The sequence below is a fragment of the Python bivittatus genome, unplaced genomic scaffold (assembly GCF_059951505.1).
Source record: "Python bivittatus isolate LINGU-HERP-01145 unplaced genomic scaffold, Pbiv_v1 ctg000330_np1212, whole genome shotgun sequence".
Classification (NCBI taxonomy): domain Eukaryota; kingdom Metazoa; phylum Chordata; class Lepidosauria; order Squamata; family Pythonidae; genus Python; species Python bivittatus.
The window spans coordinates 21,400,972-21,421,735 of NW_028277058.1; the positions used below are offsets into that span (position 1 = coordinate 21,400,972).

Consider the following 20,764-nt stretch of genomic DNA (forward strand, 5'->3'; position numbering starts at 1 on the left):
AGAGAAAGAAAGATGGTAAATTTGTCTAAGTGAAAACAACAGATCCTGGGTAAATGTTGATTAATTATTGTTTTTTTAATATTGTCAAGGTTAGCCAACCTATTATACTAAATATTATTATTCCAGTAAACTACAGTCTTAACCATGAAAAACCATGGAAAAAATATGAATATTTGTTCTAAATATGATCCTTTGGATCACAGTGTATCAAGATCATGGAAGATTATGGCAGTAAATGAAACTACGTTTAAAAAAATCTTCAACAATCCACATATTCAAATGTTATTTGAGTACATGTCACCATCAATAGAGATCCAATAAATAGGGATCCAAGAGATACAAAGCTATGAAAAACAACTTTTATGAGCAATTGAAAATATTTCTAGAAATTGGTAAATAGATGAGGTCAGAAAAGTTATTAATAGAGGTCTAGTTTGGTGTAGTGGTTAAGATGTTGGTATAGAACCCAGGAGACAGTGGTCCACCATCAGCCATGTAAAGAGCGGGTGACTTTAGGCCAGTCACACACTTTCAGCTCAACCTGTAGAGAGCACGTGCACTTTGACTCTTTTCCTGGTAGAATGTACATGTTAGCCTTTGTCTATTTGTATAATGTATTTCATGTACTTTTCTATTGTGGTTATAAAACCTATTTCACTGATCATTGCTCAGATCAGATTCCCACTCACAGTCACAGACACACAGTCTGTTACAACTTCCAACCATTTCTATTCTGGCATTCTCACCTTATCTCTATATAGAGCCCATCTGGGTTTTTTTCAGGGGGAGGGAGTATACCAGAAGGAACAAGCATTCCATTAGCATCTTCACTTGCTTGCATGCAAGTAATATAAATGTAATCTAAACTCTGCTATCCAGTTGGGCTTCTGTGTAGTGAAGTTATTCAGTACTGAATAACTGAATGTATAATACAAATTGGGAAGGATGATGCCAGTAAAACTTTTAAATTTCTCTTCTCCTTCCTCTCACAGTATCTCCCCAATCGTCCTGCTGAACTGATTTATTTATTTACATTGGTAATTTTTTTATATCACTTATCTCTTTGAATAGATTTCAATGCTCTACATGAACCTTAAGCTAAATTTGCTCCTAAAACCTGATATCTTTTCACTTGACCATGACCAGCTTCTTGATCATGACATGCCTTTTAGGTTTATATTCTTGTTTAATGTTCCTTTATACATTATACACTAGCGAAAGGTTTGCTAGGGCTTTTTAGCAGTATATCTCTGAATGTTCATATGCAAAAATTGATCTCTTGTGTTTACATAAATTCTACAGATTAAAGTTAAAACAATAAGCAAGAGCACGTGCAGGAAGAAAATAAATGTAACAGATATGCATGACACAACCATTTCTCTTATTCTTGCATTCCCTCTTTTCTCCTGCCCTGTATATACAAGCCAAACCACCTGCCCATCGTATTCTTTCCCCAGTCTGTGTGACCTTACGCTCCTTCCCTCGCCTTCTTAAACATGTAGCCATCTATAAGGAAGCTGTGATTATCAATCTGTACAGGACTGAATTGCATATGTGGGACCTAATACTTTCCCATATGGGCAACAACCAACCTCTGCACATTTGAAGTTTGTCATTATTAGACATTGAAGCCAACTTATTTCTGCATTGTTGGTGAGTAAGTAATATCCATGCTCATTTCCTGAGCTGAAGCAAATTTTTCTGCTGTATGACTTACTTTCCCGCTGCAGAATAGGAAGCTGATGATAAATTATTATGGGCATTTTTTAAATATACAGGTGTCTGCAAATATAGACAATATTACACTCTGTTTCATTGTTCATTTTCACTTTGTTTTCGTCCAGAGATATTGTTTTCTTGTGCAATCAATTTCCATAGACAGCCATTATATAGTCACTAATAGCAGCAGCCCAAACAATGAAGAGAGTTTAGTGAACCATCCAATATTTCAGGTTAAATCTGGGTGACTTTGTTCATACCTCAGTGAAAAAACAAATATTTTCCATGCAATCATTGCTATTGATGTTAAAACTTTAGTGTTGCTTTTGTTCTAGTACTAGATTATTGTGCACGTAGATAATACATTTCAGTTAATTTGGAAACAATTTGCTTAGCTCTTAAATGAAAGTAATTACATTGTCATTTTAAAAACTTACATATAGGAATACTATGAAAAGCCAGTATGTACAAGATGCCCTGAGACTGTACATGTGTTATTCATATTCATTAGCATTCTTAATTAAAGCAAATTTACTTGGAAATATTATTGTTTAGTTTGATTGTGGTTATTGTTGTTTGGGGTCCATTAAGAGGCTTGGGAAAATGGTCTAAGGAAATGTATATTAAGACAGTTCATTGAATACAGTGGGAGACATTTTAAAATGAACAAATATGGAATCTGACTGAACATTTTTAAAGAATTCATATTAGTAGGGGGAGAAATAATGGTGTCATAGGTAAATTAATTTGCACATATTTTTAAAGATGTGAAAGACTTGAGAAAATGGATGTTATTGCTATGAAATTACTTTTATTGATCTGTGCATCCATTTACTGATCTTGGCAGGTGGCAGCACCTGACTGGGCTGGGAAGCTAAACACTTGGGTGAGATACCTCTTGGAATACCAGAATTTTCAAGTCTACCAGAGTAGACTGAAAGTAAAATGAAAGCAACAACCACCAAGAAGAAGTATTGGCAAACCAATTCCATTTTATTGCCAAAAATGCTACATGAATGTATCCATGAACTTCCCAGGAACCAAGTTTGATTCAAAGGAATTGTTTCCCCCCTGCTTTCATTATTTTTATAAATAACTCAAGCGGAAAACATATTTAATCTTCCTTCTCCTATTTTCCTAGAACAACAACCCTGTGCGCTGAGAGAAAGTGACTGGCCCAGATTCACCCAGCCAGTTTTCATACCTAAGGCGGGACTAGAACTCACAGTCTCCTGATTTCTAGCCTGCTGCCTTAACCCCTAGACCAACCTGGCTCTAGACCAAACTAATAAATTTTACTTATCCCTATAGTGCCTTCCATAAACATACTGAGAAGAAAAGATCTCCTATATTGTAGTGGTTGCTACCTTTCTATAGAACCTAACTTATCTAGAATAACTTTGTCTTTGGGTAACCCTAAACAAAGTTTTGTTTCTATATATTGTGGGCATGTACTATATTTCTGTTATTTCCTTTCTAGGGGATTTCATAATAATAAGATTAGGTCAATACCTGAACAGGCATTTATGGGCAACCCATCACTTATAGCAATGTAAGTTATAAAAGTTTATTTTTTCTAGAAAATGTAATGTTAATTACTTTATTTCATTATAGATTAGATTTTTGAATATTTTATATGAATATGACAATGTTTTTCAAATTCTAGCTTCCTTTGGTAGATATTACATCTTTAATCTCAATCTACTCATTGGTGCCATCTGTCACTTTGTAGCTTTCTTATTCCTTGATCTGATAAGCCGCCCTGTACGTTTCTCAGCTCAGGTAACAATTAAAATGGTTACCTCTTGAAGTTCCAGTGAGGCATAATGAGCATATGCTTTCTGTGCCAGCCCACTGGTATGTATCTATGTAATACCCCTTTTACACTGGATTTGATTTTGAGAGCAAACACTTACAAAGATTCCTGATTTGGATGCAACATATTTTATTTTACCAAGCTAGAATGTGCATAAGCTTTTTGGTCCCCAGGTGGCATCTTTCTATTGGCTCTTCTCTTGCATTATTATCTGATTATTTGGATAATAACTGTTTATTTGGATTCATTCCAAACTAGTGTTCAGCATAGTCACCTTCATAGATAACTCATGCCACTTATGCTTTTAACATCTTAAAGCCATTCACGTTCTGGGCTAAAGTGTCATCTGTTTCATAGACAGTTTTACTTCTTGCCTCTCTTTTCTATTCCCATGGAGGCAAGAGAAATCCTTAAAGGATGCCTGGCAATAGTTTGGAAAAAAATAAAATTTAATCCAGACAAGATTGTGGACCTGAGGATAAGGAAGTCTTCAAGAGATGTTTGCCCAGCTTTACTTTAAAAAAAAAATTAGCACATATAATTTGGGAAGCAAATTCATAAACATAGATGCCATTGCTTTATGGTCATTAAAAGTAGTTCTGGAGATAAGCATTCAATAAAAAAAGTTGCAGGCAAGGTCATCAGTCCTTTTATGAGAATATCCAGTGAGTTGCATAAGAATTTGAAGAGTGTAAATCTTAGAGTGTTAAATCCATTTTCTTCACAGCCATTTTTATGATAATCCTATCCAGATTGTGGGAAAGTCTGCTTTTCAACATTTACCTGAACTCAGAACCTTGTATGTATTTAAACTTTTAAAAGCACTTTAGCTCCAAACAATTCCTTCACTCCTTAAACAACAACAACATTAATACATTGTGTTTGTAACTTTAGAACATTAAATGGTGCCACAGAGGTAACAGAATTTCTTGATTTGACTGGGACAACAAGCCTGGAAAGCTTGTAAGTATTGGATCTATAGTTTGTTTTCTTTGAAAACAGATGGCATTAACTATTTTAGAAGTCCAGTTGCTTTAAAGGTACTGTCCTTCAATCAGTAATTCATTTGTTACCTAGCGTGCCAAATCATTGATCCTAAATTTGTGATAGATTTGAGTCAGCTTGATCTTGTTGATACTATGACCTGATTTATATGCTTACTGGGTCAGTAGGCTTCTTTGTTATTGATTGGTTGACTGACTGAAAATCTACTGAGATAGGTTCCTGATTAATATGAGTTTATTTTATCCCTCAGTCTTACCCTGCACTTGTCCACTTAATACAGGTTACAGATAGGTTCAAATATGCTGTTCTTCAACACAGAGAGAATTGAGATTTCTTAATTATTATGAATTAGACCAACAGCACTGAATAGGAATTTCACTCAGGACTTCAGATTAGTCTGCTGTGGACTGAGTTATGTATTACTGTAATTATTAACTATTTGAAATTTCTTATCTTAATAGGACTCTTACAGGAGCCCAGATCACAACTCTTCCAGATTCAATTTGTGAGCAACTCCCTAATCTCCAAGTGCTGTAAGTATAATGGAGAGATTATATTAAATCATACCCCTGACTCAGAGAACACATACAGTGTTAGTTAGAGGGAGGTTTACAATTATCTAAATGAGAAATCATCAACAGGTAAGTATAATGAATTCAAGTTTTCAAAAAAGGAAAAGCTGGATTGAAATTAATTTACTATACTTTTATTACATTAATTGGATAAAGAGTCTAGAAACAATCTTCCCAAACTTTGTGCTCTCCAGATGTGACACACCACAACTCTTACAAATTCCCAGGGAATATTACCCATTTGGAGGGTGCAGGTTTAGGATGCTTTTTAAAAGGTGCTTTTAAAAATCAAGTTAATATTATAGGGTGGAAAGAAAATACATGATTGGATAATTCTAGTAGATCAAGATAAGCAAGCACTACACAAAAAGTTCAGATCAGAACTAACAAGCTGATTTATAAGTGTTTTTAAGGGGAAAATATTAAAAATGTGCACAATGATGATTTTACTGATTATTTAAATTTCTTCCTATTTTTCAAATCATTTTTAAAAGTCAACTGTTTTGGAAAGCACCATGGATGGCAGGAATATGACAGGAATGTCCAATTTTCTTCACCTTATGTCAAACCCAGTCTCCAAAATCTTTCTATAGGGACAGAATGCTATACTGAAATATTTTCTTTACTTGTTATTACATCTTTACATCAAAATAAAGGACACACTCTGTTCTTTCTTAAATATGATATTAATGAGTCCATATTTGCAACAAGATGTTCTTTACCTTTTTTTATAAGTTATATTTATTCAGTTTGAACGTTGAATAGTATTTCCAAGAGAGCTCTTTTCTTATAATGATTAACCAGTATATTGTTGTAACTTTCAAGAACTCTATAGAGGTAGTTTAATCACTACCAAAAATAATCATTCTGTCTGATTCTTTGTGAATCGGCCAACTCTATTTCCCGTTTACCATTACATCATGATAAATGTATCTGGTATTAGTCTGCCCAGCCAACATTCTAGCAACATTAATTATAACATACACCCATAGTATGTTACAAAGTAGCCAGAATTTCTGAGAAAAGAAAGTACTTAATTTACTGGAGCTACATTATTTATTGTTAGCCAGATGTCTCTGCATTACTGAAACACCTCTTTGTGAATACCAAATGGCTTAAAACTAAGATGATTTAATATATATATATATATATATATATATATATATATATATATATATATCAGCCATTTGTACATATTACACATTTATCTGTCTGGTATATTGATTGGAGTTAGCACTTACTAGTCACCTGTCCCTTAGTCAAAGCCACATCCAAGTGTGAATTATTACATGTGGATTGCCTTTTTCTGTGAATTAAAATGTACCATCTAGGATTGGTCCAGGCTCTGAACCACATCCTTCCTCAAGTCTTTCCTGCCAAGATATATAGATAATAGGAGTTCCTTTCTTTAATGCTCTTTTCAGTTTTACTTCAGTTGTAATTCACCCTGGTTGTATCCCCCAAGTGTTTCATTGTAGCTTTATGCTTCTGAAACGTATACCTCTATGGAAGTTTATTCTATGAGCATGGATTTTTTGGTTTAGTTTTGGTTTGGTTTTTTATTCTTACTTTCAGCTCACTTAAGTAAGTCTCTGTTTCAACAGTCTCTCTGTTTCAAGAAAGTCTCTCTTTCTTGGACCTTGTTGGAGAGGAAGGGAAATCTAAGATGATTCCATTTGTATAAGAAGTAACTGTTTTTTAACAAGATTTATCAAGGGAATTTGAATTATGAACAACTATATTTATCTTTTAAAAATTAGTATAGAAATAAAATCTTACCATTTATGGCTTTAAAAAGAAACAACAGGCCTATCCCTATGTCCATTCCCATTTTTTGCTTTACAGAGACAAAAGTCTTATTAAAGCTGATGGGAGTTTACTCTGCACAAAGGAGTACAGGATACAAATCTATTTCCCCTTTTTCTTTCTTCTTTTTACAATTTCTGAAAATTACCATGGCTTGTTTTTGATTAGTTATATTATACTATAAATGAGTCCAGATGTTTCAGTTATTCTGTAATCTGTTAGATTTTGGCTGAAATCATTTGAAGGGCTTTTTTCCCCTTGTAATGATTGATTTTCAAAGTGACTTCTAGTTCACCAAACTACTTTTCTCAACTAAAGATATAGCAGTTCTAAAGGTCAGATGCAAGATTGCTTAATTTAAAGTGTAGTCTGGGAAGCTTATTAAATTTCACTTTGATTGCTGCTAAAAATATGGGATTGTCCTAAAACAAAAGAAGTAGATTATATAAAACAATTAAAAGAAGTATGTTTTGTAGGAAAACTGGATGTAGTGATTTTTCAAATACCAACCTTTCTGTAAAAGAAGTTATAAAATGTGTTTTTACTCTTTAGCAGAGCCATATGCCATTTTGTATTTCTACATTTGTTTTTCAGAGAACTTTCATATAATCATCTGGAAGAATTGCCCTGTTTCACAGCTTGTGAAAAACTTCAGAAAATGTAAGATTTCTAAAATGCTTTGGATCCGTGCCCACAAGGAGCAAGCTTCCCTATCTTTTCCATACAAAGAGCTTATCTATGGATGTAGTAACCCAAACCTTTGTTTGCTTGCATTCAAATTTTGGTGTTTTTTAAATTAAAATAGCCTACCATACTGTTCAGTGTTTTGCATGTATAGTAGAGTATAAGCTCTCTGGGAAGAAACAATAATGTTTTAAGGAGCTTTTTATGGCAGAAGAGTGTTTGAAAAAGTTCCAGACTTTAATACTGGAGGTTCTGTTACTTTTCTTACCTTACCTGAGGAGAATTTTCAAAAGCAAGATTGTGCCGTGCTATAGTATAGAAGTCTAAAATTCTTCAGTAATCCTAAAAGTTACTCTTGGATTTTGGGCAGCAAAACAGTAAAAAGTTTTTTATCTATAAATTCATTTTTTGCCATTTCAGTTCTTTACATCACAATGAAATATATGAAATCCAAGCAGGTACATTTCAGCAGCTGGCTGCCCTCCGTTCCCTGTGAGTATTGCCATAAAATAGTTATTTACAGTGCTTGATATTGAGTGGCATGGAAGCTCACATTCCTTTCTCCTGCCTGATCTTACATATTTTGGTTTTTATTTTTTTCCCTTTGACTGTTCAAATTGCTGCATTAGATTTGCCAAAATAAAACAAATGTTCTGACGTTGAGAATTTCCAGCAGCGAATTCACCCAGACATGCACCAAAGAAGAAAAGCACCTTTGAAGTAGCTTTCACTTGTAGACATTACTGAAGAATAATAAATTTGAATTATTCATGTAAAACCTTTTGTTACTACTCTGATGAATAGAAAAGCTAAGTGACTTTTCTTCAGATTACAATATTGCAGAAGGGGCAGACTTTGCAATGCCCAAAAGTAAACAGTCTTGTAGAATTTAACAAAAACAGAATGAACTGGGAAGCTTTGAACAGTATGCTTGCAAATCCTTTTGTTGCATTATGCCTATGATAATGAAACCTTGCCTCAAATAAGCATACAGTATGTATACTAGAGGTAGGGCACAGAAAAAATGTGGGAGAAAACATTCCAAAAAGGAGAAAATTGGACAAAACTGACAGGAAAGGACAGAGAAACAGATGTACCAAAGTGAAAAAGAGAAGCAGTGGAAAGTCCCATTTAAACCCTCCAGTGGGCTTCACTAATTGAAATACGTACACATACAGGCACGCTCTTCTGCCTATCGTTGATTCTCTTGCATAGCTTAGTAAAGATCTCAACTAGACAACCATGGTTTAAATGCTACCTATGAACCATAATTGCAGATCCTATTTTGATTCTGACTACCAAGCCAGATTAATAAACAGTAGTTAAAAGGCATTTTCCATTCAGACAGCAAGAAGATTTAGTACGTGAGAAGTGTTCTTTGAGCATGGATGTGTGAGAGACAAAGGGAAAATTATTGGAAGGAGTGAGAACTAAAGCTTGCCACTTCTTTACATGATTTGTAGGAACAGCATCACATTTCAATTAGGATAGAGATTGCCCATCAATTCCTGACTTGGTAGGGAGGGAGTCAATTCGGGAAGGAATATGTGCATGTGAATTACCAGCTTAAACTTTGATTGAAAATATTAAATTTGACACTAATGAATTTTTACTTGGGAAAAAAAGCTTTGTGACACTTAACAATTAAGGGAACTTCAATGCCATGACTGTTTCTGCTTTCAATGCCTCAAAAGTAGTTTGGAGATGATCTGAGACTGTCTTTACTGCCACTAATGTGGCAAAGCTGAGAACAAGGCACAAAGATCATTGCCTTGGCCCAGGCCGCTGCAAGTCCTGGAGTAACAAACGTACCCTCACCTTCACTCCAAACAAAATGAAAACAAACTGCTTGCAAGCATGAATGTTGATCATCCATGTCTTTGTTCCATCTTGTTTTTGCGTGATCTATGCAATCAAGCTACATTTCTATTGGAATGTCCTGCTTGAGTGGTTGAAACCCAGGAGCAAAAAATGGGATAAAGCAAATGGGGAAACATAATCCACAAGCTTTGTAGCATTGTAGCATCACAAAGAAAACATCAACAGCTTCAATTTCAAATAACCTACAATGGATCCAAGGGGGAGGCGGGGGGGAACTACCTGTCAAAACTAGTAGAAATTGTATGATTGCACAGATCCAAAGCTGGTTCTGAAATGGTGGTGTTCTTGTATGTTGGTACCTTAAGAATTTATTCTCATGCAAGCTTTTCCCAATCCATTTCATCATTAATTTAGGCACATTTTTCTCTGAAAGGCTTAAGATTATTATTGGAAGCAATTTCTTGCTGTTAATTATTTTAATGGAAAGATTGAACACTATGCATTACTAAGCATATATCATTTTATTTCTTCTTGTAGGGATTTAGCTTGGAACAAAATCTCCATCATTCATGCCAATGCATTTTCCTCTTTACTGTCCCTTATTAAAATGTAAGTATCTGGTTATTCTTCTTATTTTAATGTTTGATCCTATGATCATTGAAATATAGGGGGGAGGGGGAAAATACCTATAGTCACTGTAAAATAGATTTTTGAAGAACAATATAAAAAGTGAAGCAGTTCTTTCCCTTTAACTGAACAATAGTTTTACTTTTTTTATAATAACTTTATTAAATTTTAAAAGAACAATAAAAACTGACCAAAACTAATATTAATAAAGAATGAAAAAAAGAAGGAACTGGCAACATACATCAAACTCTTACTCTAAATTTACAGCATGCTGTAACTTCCATTATTTCTATTAACCCATAACTGAACAATAATTTTACAGTTCTGTACTGCTGATCATTTCAGTTAGTGCTGGAGAAGAATCCTACATCAGAAATTATCAGCATCAACTTGCTATTTCTAAGTTTAAACTGGTCTTCTGTGAGATGTAGTAATTAAACTGACACTGTCCTTATGAAAATTAAATGGAAGGAATCTTAGGATATGATAGGGCAAACTGAAATGCTTCAGACTAAATGAAACTTCTTATAGCCATACAAGAAGTTGTTTCCAAAGGTGCCCTTCCTCTCTCTATGGGAGTCTCCCTGCTAATAGTAGAGATATTTTATATCTTATAATGGACTGTTTATAGTAGAAGTGGAATGCAGAAATGTTTCCTCCGTGTATGAGAACTGCCATTAAACCTGTTAGATGTTATATGAATGCCCAGATGTGTAGTGGTTAAAGTATTGAACCAGAACCAGGGAGAATAAATTTTTAGCCCACCCTCACCCATGTAAGCTCACTGGGTGATGTGGGGGCCAGTCTTTCACTCTCTCAACCCAATCAAACTCATGGGGTTCTTGTTGGGAAAAATCTGGAGGAAGGAATGTTATTTACCTCTCTTCTGGAAGAAAAGTGTGATATAAAACCAATAAATAAATTGGAAGATTCAGAACTGTTCTCGAGTCTGGAGGAAAGCACACAGCTTCAAGAACCATTGCTCCTACATTGTTCTCTTTGCTGTGCAAAAACCAGTCAAATTGTTGCCCTGACATGAAGGTAGGGCTGTGGGCTGTGAGCGAAACACAGACTTAAGGGCGGATTTAGGGAGAGGAGAGGAGGAAGGAAGGTGAAGGATTCCTGTCCCCCTAGGTTTCTGCCTATCTTGCATGTGTGGAGCTTTCTAGAATGGAGAAAAATCTTGCTGTTTTCTCTTCTGTCCAGCAGATGAGGAGGCTTGCTGGAGAGGAATGAAACCAAGCAGCAGAGGTTACTGGTAGGAATAGCAGCTGTGTACAGTATCTTTCGCTAGCTTGCTACTCCTATCTGAGCCTTAAAAAATCAAAAGGAAACTGGTTGCTGGGAAGGTTTTCTCAGCAGCTGCAGTGGGCCAGTTGGAGTCCTGCAGATCACCAAGCTCCTTCAGGTTCCATCTCCATGCAAATCAGAATTTTGCATGGGAAATTGTATTGTATTCCAGTGGAAAACACTACTTTCTTATCAAATCACAGTGGCAGGCTGGCATCAAGATAGAGGCAAAGACAGGGTGAAAAGAATGGGTTTTGCTTAAGAAATTTTTAGGCACTTGGGAAAATTAGGAAAGTTGGGTTGCATCTTTGAACGCTTTGATCCTGGATGCCACATGGCTTGGCCTTTTCCTTTCTGCTGTTTAACATGTACAGGAAGATCTTGGGAGAAGCCATCCATCAGCACAGTATCATCAGTATGAGGATGATTCCAAGTTATAATTTTCCCCCTCCACCCAGGCTGGCCTAGAAATGCAGTGGAGGTCCTGACCTGGTGTCTGGAGGTTTTTAGGTCTGGGTAAGGAAAAATAGATTCAAGCTGAATCCTAGCAAGACAGAGGAGCAAGATGACTGGTTCCAAAGATATAGTCATCTTTAGTTCTGGATGGAGTTGTGCTCCCCATAAGGGAACTGGCTCACAGCTCATGCATTCTCCTGGACTTGTGGCTCCTCCTTGAACAGCAGCTGGAGGCCATGGCTAGGAATATCTTTGCACTACTGCATCTTGTGCACCAACTGCAATGACCTCTACTGGAAGATCATTTGGAAGTTTCAGTTGGGTTAGTACTGCAGTGACCCAAGGAATCATGGGCCAGATTTGCATAAGTAACACCATTACTAAGGAAGCATTGGCTTCCAGTAAGCTTCTGCATGCAATTAAATGTACTGTACAGTATGTCACCTTTAAAGGCCTATATGTCTCAGGGCCTGGGTGCCTCTGAGACTGAATCTGCATGTCCAGTGAGACCTGGGAGAGAAGGCTTATTGAGTGCTCAGAGCCTTCAGGGATTGAATGGCACAGAAACTGGAGACAGAGAGAAACAGACAGTTTGAGTGACGCCTAAGAAAATATAACTTTAAAGTGTCCAAAGCTTCACAAAGAACTGTTACATGTAAAAACTAAAGGGAGAGTCTGCTAAACTGTGTTCTTGGATTCTGTTATTTGCAGTGGACCTTGTACAACAGGACTGTACATTGTTGTGAAATAACTTTAGTCTATGAACCCAAGAATAGGGAGAGAGAAAGAGGGAGACAGAAATTTATTTAACTGAATGCAGATCAATGTTTCTGAAGGTAGAGTATATATTTTTCTGAAGTAATATTTATGTTAGTTTAATAATCTAAAAAATATTCACAAATGGGAGAAAATCCTGTTCTAGAACTGTAAGCTGATTTTTTGCTGTTTTTATTTTGTTATTTTGTAGGGATCTGTCATCCAATCTTTTGTCTTCTTTTCCTGTTACTGGTCTGTATGGTTTAACTCATCTAAAATTAACAGGAAATTATGCACTACAAAGTTTGGTATCATCTGAAAACTTTCCAGAACTCAAGTGAGTACCTCATTAAAATTAATAGGGCACAGTTGTGCTCATGTGCAATGGAAGGAGTGTCACCGTATGTGTGCTACTTCCTATTCAAAGTCTTTGAAATGCAACATTCAAACTAAGCCATACATGGTAAGAATGATAGCCTTACTATATCCTTTTTTATCTTGAGAAAATATAATTGATTTTGAACACCTTAGCTCATTCGTAAATGCACCTGCTTTTCAGCAGTATACTTCCAAATATATTTATACATGGCAACTTTTCTTAAAAGTACTTTATATAAATTATACAGTATACTGGAATGCTTCCTTCTACTTAAATATTGTTTCATAAACTACCACGATTTTAAAATGGAAGTAATATATCAATGTGGGAGGGAAGGGGAGAAGAAGAGAAAACACACTTATATAGTTAGTTCACTGATAGAAGTAAAATACTTTGTCATATTCATTTAATAATAAAGAAACCTGTCCTAACTAAATCAAAAGTGAGAGAGATTGTTAATGCCCTGTTCTTTTGGCAGACTGTTGGTATCTAAGAACATATAACATATAACTATATTTTAGAACTGCCAAAACAGACACAGGATCATAATGCATTGCACTGTATCTGTATCCTGAACTAATATGGGATATTTAGCTAGCATGGAAGGGTGCTTAGTATATCTGCCATAATGCCAATCATCATCAAAGGAAATATGTTTGTAAATATCAGGTAATGAGTGCCAAACATCACAATATAGTGTGACTATCAGAGAATATGCTGTTCTTAATAGTCAGTCAGCAGTAAATGGTAATGGAGCACAGTCATTTCTTATTGTGTCCACTTTGCTTTTAAGATTTTTCCTTTAAATGATCTCGGTATAGTTATAAACCTTGTGATTCTCTCAAGCCTGAGATATCTTCATCCTGTGTGAAAGAGGTAAAAGAACACTCACAACATTAGCACTGGAAATAAAGGGAATGATGACAACATATACACAATGTTCTGAAGCACACAGGGTTTTGAAGAATGGTCCACTAAATTTCAGATATCTGTCAGAGTCCTGAGTTTCTATTGATTCAGTGTAATATTAAATACCAGTTTGACAAAAAGGTCAACTAAATGTACTGAGACATGCTAATGTATGTAAACAGTCTGGTTTACATCTGTATAGTAAAATGAATGTGTGTAACCAGATATGTCTGTTATTCTTTAGGGTGATAGAAATGCCTTATGCTTATCAGTGTTGTGCCTTTAGAGCACATGACAACTACTATAAAATCCAAAAGCAATTGAACAAAGATAAGAATGGTAGTGCTGATGAATTTCAAAGTACAGATGTTGGCAGTTTCCATACAAACGGTAAGCACAGTAAACATTACAAATTAAAGCACATTAAAAAGAAGGGATTTGCTTCGAATTAAGCTATCATAATTGGTGATCAAATAAATGTATGTATTTCTTATTTTACCATTTAATAGCAGAATATCAATGCAATAAAACTACCTGAGATGCCACTAATCCCTGTAAGTCTGCATTTTAAAATTTTCTTCTAATCAGGCTGCAAATAGCTTGAGGTGGTAAAGAGTTTACATTTCCTACAGTGTGTGTATGGCTTGGTAAAAGAGAGTTATCCTAAGTAACCTAAATGACCTTTCCAATTCTATGGTTCTAAGGATATGTGAAGCAGACAAATGTGAAGTTTGATTAAGGTTAAAAAGCTCATAATTCTCTCTATAACTACACATTAAATATTATTATCAGTATCAGTAACTGAATACTGTGATTTTCCTTCCTATAGATGAACATGATTTTGAGGATTTGTCTCTTGACTTCAATGAAGATTTGAAAACTCATCATTCAGTTCAGTGCTCTCCTTCTCCAGGTAATAACAGAACTGTATGAGCAGAATTGTGAGTGTGTGTTTATGAAAGAGTTTTTTCTGTGAAATTATTTTATGCTTTCTAGGGGAAAAAGAATCCTCTTAGAAGGCTACATGGAATGCATGGGTATGCATCAGTGGTAAAGGGCATATTTTCATTTCTTATTCATTTATTTTTTAAAAAATGACTAGCTCCTCTGTAAGTATCAGTTGTCTGGGCTGGGTACAATACTATCACAACACACACACACACATACACACACATGAAACAAACCAAAACATAATGAAGCAAAGCATAAATTAAAATGATTTTAAAAGCCACAATCAAAAAGAAAAAAAAACACTTAAAAATACAATATAACAACAGAAATTCCAGAGAATTGAATTGTTGAGAATGATAATTTAAACAGTCTTTATGTACCACTGAAAAAATAGTCCAGTATTGCAATTTTTATGATCTAGAAATTCCATTGCCAGAGGTTTTCACTTAGAAAGGTCCAAAGTACAATTCCTGGTATTTCTGGAGAACTGAATTCCTGGGGAACTAGTACCTAACATTTACCCAGTGTCTACTTGAAAGCAAAATAAAGATAAGGTTAGTTTGCCATTAGTATATTGTAAAGAATAAGATAGAAGCATCACCTATCCTATTCCCGTTCAACAAACATTCCCAAAAGGGAGGAAATAGTATTGTAACTAGATGAGAAAGAGGTAACAAGGTTTACTTCTAAGAACATAACTTCAATTTAGAGTCTAAAAAGACTGAAGGGAAAAGTAGATATATTGCTTTTGCTGTAAACTAGTTGTGCTGAATTTAGAATAGCATTAAATGTATAAATAATGATTTTCCGGCCAGTTTATTTTGCTTTTAATTGTAATTTATTCTGTATTAGTTTTATATTGTATGGTTTTAATATGTAATTCAGCCAAAAAATTTCTTATTATGGGAAGCATAAAAATGCTATGATTGCATAAATAAGGCTTGAAACAGAAAGTGTTTTAATAGCAGGCTGGAACAAATATGAGATATTCTGAAACTCAATGATTTTCCACTTTTTAGAACAAAATATCAGCAAATGTGGTGTCTAGCAAGTAATAAAATACTCTGTGACATTCCATGGGTTCCTGAATTGCAGTTCCCAGTGTTTTGAGAAAACATGGTCAATGGTGAAGGATGCTAGGAGTTGTAGCTCAGTTGTAAACTGATTACCCTTGCTGCAGTCTATTTCTCAGTGTAGCTGCCACAAAAAGTAATGAAAACTGGACATAGCTAAGCTTACCATGACTTTACTTTTTCTGTCTTTTTTTTTGTAGGACCTTTCAAGCCCTGTGATTGCCTCTTTGGTAGCTGGCTGATCAGAGTTGGAGTTTGGACTATAGTACTTTTAGCCTTCATTTGTAATATATTGGTGATTGCAACAATCTTCCAAATTCCACTGTACATCTCCTCCATAAAGTTTCTGATTGGATTAATAGCTATTGTAAATACTCTCATGGTTGTGTCTAGCGGTGTGCTTGCTAGTGTGGATGCATTAACCTATGGAGTCTTTGCTCAGTATGGCACTTGGTGGGAAGATGGAATTGTTTGCCACATCATTGGCATTCTCTCCATCTTTGCTTCAGAAACTTCTGTTTTCTTGCTCACCTTAGCAACTGTTGAGCATGTGTTCTCTGTGAAATACAGAACAAAGTTTGAAACCAAACCCACCTTAGCTAACATAAAAATAGCCATCATCTTTTGTTTTGTACTGGCTTTAATCATTGCTGTGATTCCAGTGCTCAGTGGCAGTGAATATGGAGTTTCTCCCCTATGCATACCCCTACCTTTTGGGAGACCATCAGGTGTGGGTTATATGGTAGCAATGGTCTTAATGAACTCTTTTTGTTTTCTTGTAATGACAATAGCATATACAAAACTCTACTGTAGTCTGGATAAGGGAGAAATGGACAATATTTTGGACTGTTCCATGGTCAAACACGTAGCCTTATTACTTTTTATTAACTGCATTCTCTATTGTCCTGTGGCCATCTTATCATTTTCATCATTATTAAACCTTCATTTTATTAGCCCAGAAGTCATCAAACCAATACTTTTAGTGATTGTTCCCCTTCCTGCATGTTTAAACCCACTTCTCTACATACTTTTTAATCCTCATTTCCGGAAAGACCTGAGAAGCTTTCAAAAGCAGTCATTTGATTGGAAAATATCAAAACATGCTAGTCTGGTCTCTATGAATTCAGAGGATGCAGAGAAACAGTCATGTAATTCAACCCAAGCTCTAGTAACCTTTGCAAGTACCAGAATATCATATGATATTGTTCCCAGCAATCCAGTAGTGCCATCATCCTGCCAATTGAATGAAAGTTGCAACCTTTCATCAGTCACATTTGTCCCATACCGTTAACTTCATCTCAGAGGTATCTGTGAGGTGTACAAAATAAATAGGTGAATTGAATGTGTATGTATTGCTTATAAAGAAAGAGAGCAATAACCAACCATTCTTATTTTATGGAAAAGAAAACTGGAATTATGATATTTCAGTAAACACACATCATTAGCTGCTTTTTCAAAAATACGCATGTCAGTTATCATTTAGTATCCTGAAAAATTCCAAAGCCCACTAGCATTTATGCTATTGACTTGGAACTTTGGAAAACTCGAAGGAAAAAAAAAGTAGATTCCAAGTAAAGTAAGTAAAGATCCCTCTTGGGATCTTTTTGTTGTTTTAATGAAACTTCCACTCAACTATTTTGCCAAGTAAAGAGGTAATAATATACCAAAAAAGCCTACATACAAATAGTCCTTGCTTACTGACTGCCTCATTTAGTGATTGTTCAAAGTTATGATGGTATTAAAAAAAACAGCTTTGGACCAGTCCTTGCATTTACAACTGTTGCAGTATCCCATGGTCACGTGTTCACCACTCACATACTTCACAACTGACTTCCGACAAACAGAGTTAATTGAGAATGCAAAAGTAAAATTGCAAGTCATGGTCATGTGATGTCTCGCTTAACCACCAAATAGGAAGTGATGTTGTAAGCTTGTTGCAGTCCCATGATTTTCTACTTAGTGTCCGTGGCACTTAGCGACAGAGTTGCCAGTCCCAATTGTAGTCACTTAAGCAAGGACTTCCTAGTATTCTTAATGCACAATATATACCTGAGCTGCCCTGAATATTCTTTTTGTAATATGTGTGAAAGTCAAGAGCATTACATGGATAAGGGTATCCTGAAAAGTGAAAATACTAAATAGAAATGGCTTCTGGTCTTTGCATAACTTGTTGGCATCTGGCATCTGAGATTCAGCTTTATCAATAGAGGCAAATATGTGTAGCTCAGGGTTGAACTGTGGAGTCCTTGGGGTTCTCTAAGCTTGGTTTTTTTCTTGTAAACGTTTCATTACCTGGCTAGGTAACATCTTCAGGGCAAGATGTTACCTAGCCAGGTAATGAAACGTTTGCAAGAAAAGAACGAAGCTCAGACAACCCTAAGGACTCCACAATTCAGCTTTATCTTTGGATATCTATTAACAGTAGTGGACTTATTTAGAAGAGTCATAGGAAAGATATAAGTAGGGTAACTTATATGACTTGCAGTTCTGTATCAATTTACCCAGTTGACTTGTGCATTCGTGGGAAATAACATGAATGAATTATGCACAAAATATATATTTTTAAAAGCTTATATTTTCAAACAGTGCACCATGGAGCTGTAAATCTATTCTTCAAGCCATTTCAAATTAAGAGATCATCTGACAGTTGTTGAAAACATCTTACTACATTTATTTAATCTTTTACAGTGGTTTGATAATATGTAAATTTTCCTCTTATGAGTGTATTTGTATACAAGTTTAAGAAGTAAAAGAAAAAAAACTAAGGGATGAGTTTCTTTAATGTTAAAAATAAACAGCAGATAACATTATAAATCAGGATACAATGCATAATATTGTATAAGCAAGCTAAATTGCTTAAAAATAATTCAAGTACAAGTAGTCCTCAGCTTCAACCATTCATTTAATGACCATTCGAAGTTACGACAGTATTGAAATAAGTGCCTTACAACTGGTCCTCACACTTATGACCATTGCAGCGTCCATGGTCTCATGATCAAAGTTCAGGCACTTGGCAACAGGCATGTATTTACAATAGTTGCAACATCACGGGATCATGTGATAGCCATTTGTAACCTTCCCAGGGGACTTCTGACAAGCAAAGTCAATGGGGGAAGCTGGATTCAGGTAATGACTGTGTGATTCACCAAACGACCATGGTGATTCACTTAACAACCATGGCAAAAAAAGTTGTAAAATTGGGCATGACTCACTTAACAACCGTATCACTTAGTGATGGAAGTTCCAGTCCCAATTGTGGTCGTAAATTGAGGACTACCTGTATTTAATTTGGAAATATTAAAATTCTTTTCAGAGAAGATTTTAAAATACAATGTGTAAATATAGAAATGTATTTATCATTACAGCAAAATCATATCAAAATATAAGAATAAGGCATGTACAGTTTCATATTGCTTAATTTACTAGATTTCTATTTCTAGCTCATATTTGATTAAATTTGTGATCTGTAAATATGTAAATTTGTAGTGATTGTAAATACTGTGGGGGGTTTTCTACTGATGTTTCAAACATGTAATTTGTAATAAAATTTGCAATTACCCTTGAAGGATGCTTTAGTGCTTTAATTCTCAGAGATATTTGGCAGTAATTCCAGAATATTCTCCAAAATTCTTGTAATTTAAATTACAAAATGATGTTTGTGGGGGGTTTTTTCATCAGAAAAAAATAACCCAAACTTTCTCTTAGTATATACTAGTGTAGGCTTTCATGGCCAGTATCTCATTGAGCTTTAGTGTTTAGTGACTGTGATCTACACAGCAGATTTCCTGATGTTTTGCTTGCAACTGTGGTTGGCATCTTTAGAGACAAGGTGGTCTGTTAAACAGCTGAGTAGGGACTGACTGATCTCCTGTCTTTATAGGCAGATGACCTGACTTCTGATTGGTCTTTAACTGAGCTAGTTTCAGATTAGTGCAAGTTGTCCCTCTTCACTAATGTGCTTATCAAGTAAACATTACTACCTGTCAAAGAAATCTTCCTTGAAGATATCACCAACCTGTATACTACACCAGTATATTGTTTGCCTGTGCAGGAAGGATGTTTCTAACAACTACAAGACTGGAAGCTCTCAGAAGCAAGAAAGCCCATCTTTTTTGTCCCTTCACGTTTTCACTTTGATGCCGAAACTCCACAACAATTCCAAGCTTCCTGAAAATGAAAAGAATCTTCAAATGTCCACAGTCTCACCAGATATACAAATCCATGGAGTGCAGTCCCTGCTCAGTTGTCTGTGGTCTGCATAATGGACCACCTTGCCTCTGAAGAGGCAACTGTCTCTTAGTATATCCATGGACATCCTCAGGGTGGGGGGAATAACTATATCTGTAAAATTGCATCATGTAAATACCTCAATCTATATATTTTTGTTAGACACGATGCAAGTATGTAATTGTAGTATTCACATGAGGATGTCATCATATGTCTCATCATTTTGGTGTCACTGTGGTTTGTTACAGATGCTGCTGAATTTATTTAATCTATCTCACATGTTAAAGAAGGTGTATTCTTCATTTTTCTAGATTGCAGTTTTGGTTGCCATAACAAACAGCTCATAAAAACATCTGTCATCTGAGATTGCACAAAAAATTATTTTACAATAATCCAGTAGTAGTTACATTAGCTGCCATAAAGAATTTCAAATCATATACCAGCCAAGACTAATCCTAATTACTTAGTAAAAGAATCTCAAGGATTCCTCCCAAGAATTACTTCTATCTTATTGTTATATCCTACATTAATAAATTTTTATAATTTATTTTAAAAATATTACAGTCAATATAACATCTGAAATATAATATTTTAAGCTCATGATGGGAATAGCTATATCTACAGAACTCTTGGATGTGTATTATGACTGGAAACAGAATGTGTGTAGTAGATA

At 35.2% G+C, this 20,764-nt stretch overlaps 1 protein-coding gene across 2 annotated transcripts in view; it reads left to right on the forward strand.

Moving 5' to 3' along the window:
• LGR5 (leucine rich repeat containing G protein-coupled receptor 5) overlaps positions 1–19,652 on the forward strand; it is a 64,208-nt gene extending 44,556 nt beyond the window's left edge. The window contains exons 8-18 of one of the 2 annotated variants that reach the window (XM_007422939.4): positions 3,200–3,271; positions 4,263–4,334; positions 4,430–4,498; positions 5,002–5,073; positions 7,513–7,578; positions 8,023–8,094; positions 9,961–10,032; positions 12,764–12,889; positions 14,085–14,230; positions 14,670–14,753; positions 16,065–19,652. In XM_007422939.4, coding sequence (XP_007423001.1) covers positions 3,200–3,271; positions 4,263–4,334; positions 4,430–4,498; positions 5,002–5,073; positions 7,513–7,578; positions 8,023–8,094; positions 9,961–10,032; positions 12,764–12,889; positions 14,085–14,230; positions 14,670–14,753; positions 16,065–17,155 — 1,942 coding nt within the window. In that variant the 3' untranslated portion in view covers positions 17,156–19,652. The remainder of the gene's footprint in view (positions 1–3,199; positions 3,272–4,262; positions 4,335–4,429; positions 4,499–5,001; positions 5,074–7,512; positions 7,579–8,022; positions 8,095–9,960; positions 10,033–12,763; positions 12,890–14,084; positions 14,231–14,669; positions 14,754–16,064) is intronic. The other variant, XM_088141818.1, reaches the window with a different exon arrangement.
• The last annotated feature ends 1,112 nt before the right edge of the window (positions 19,653–20,764 follow it).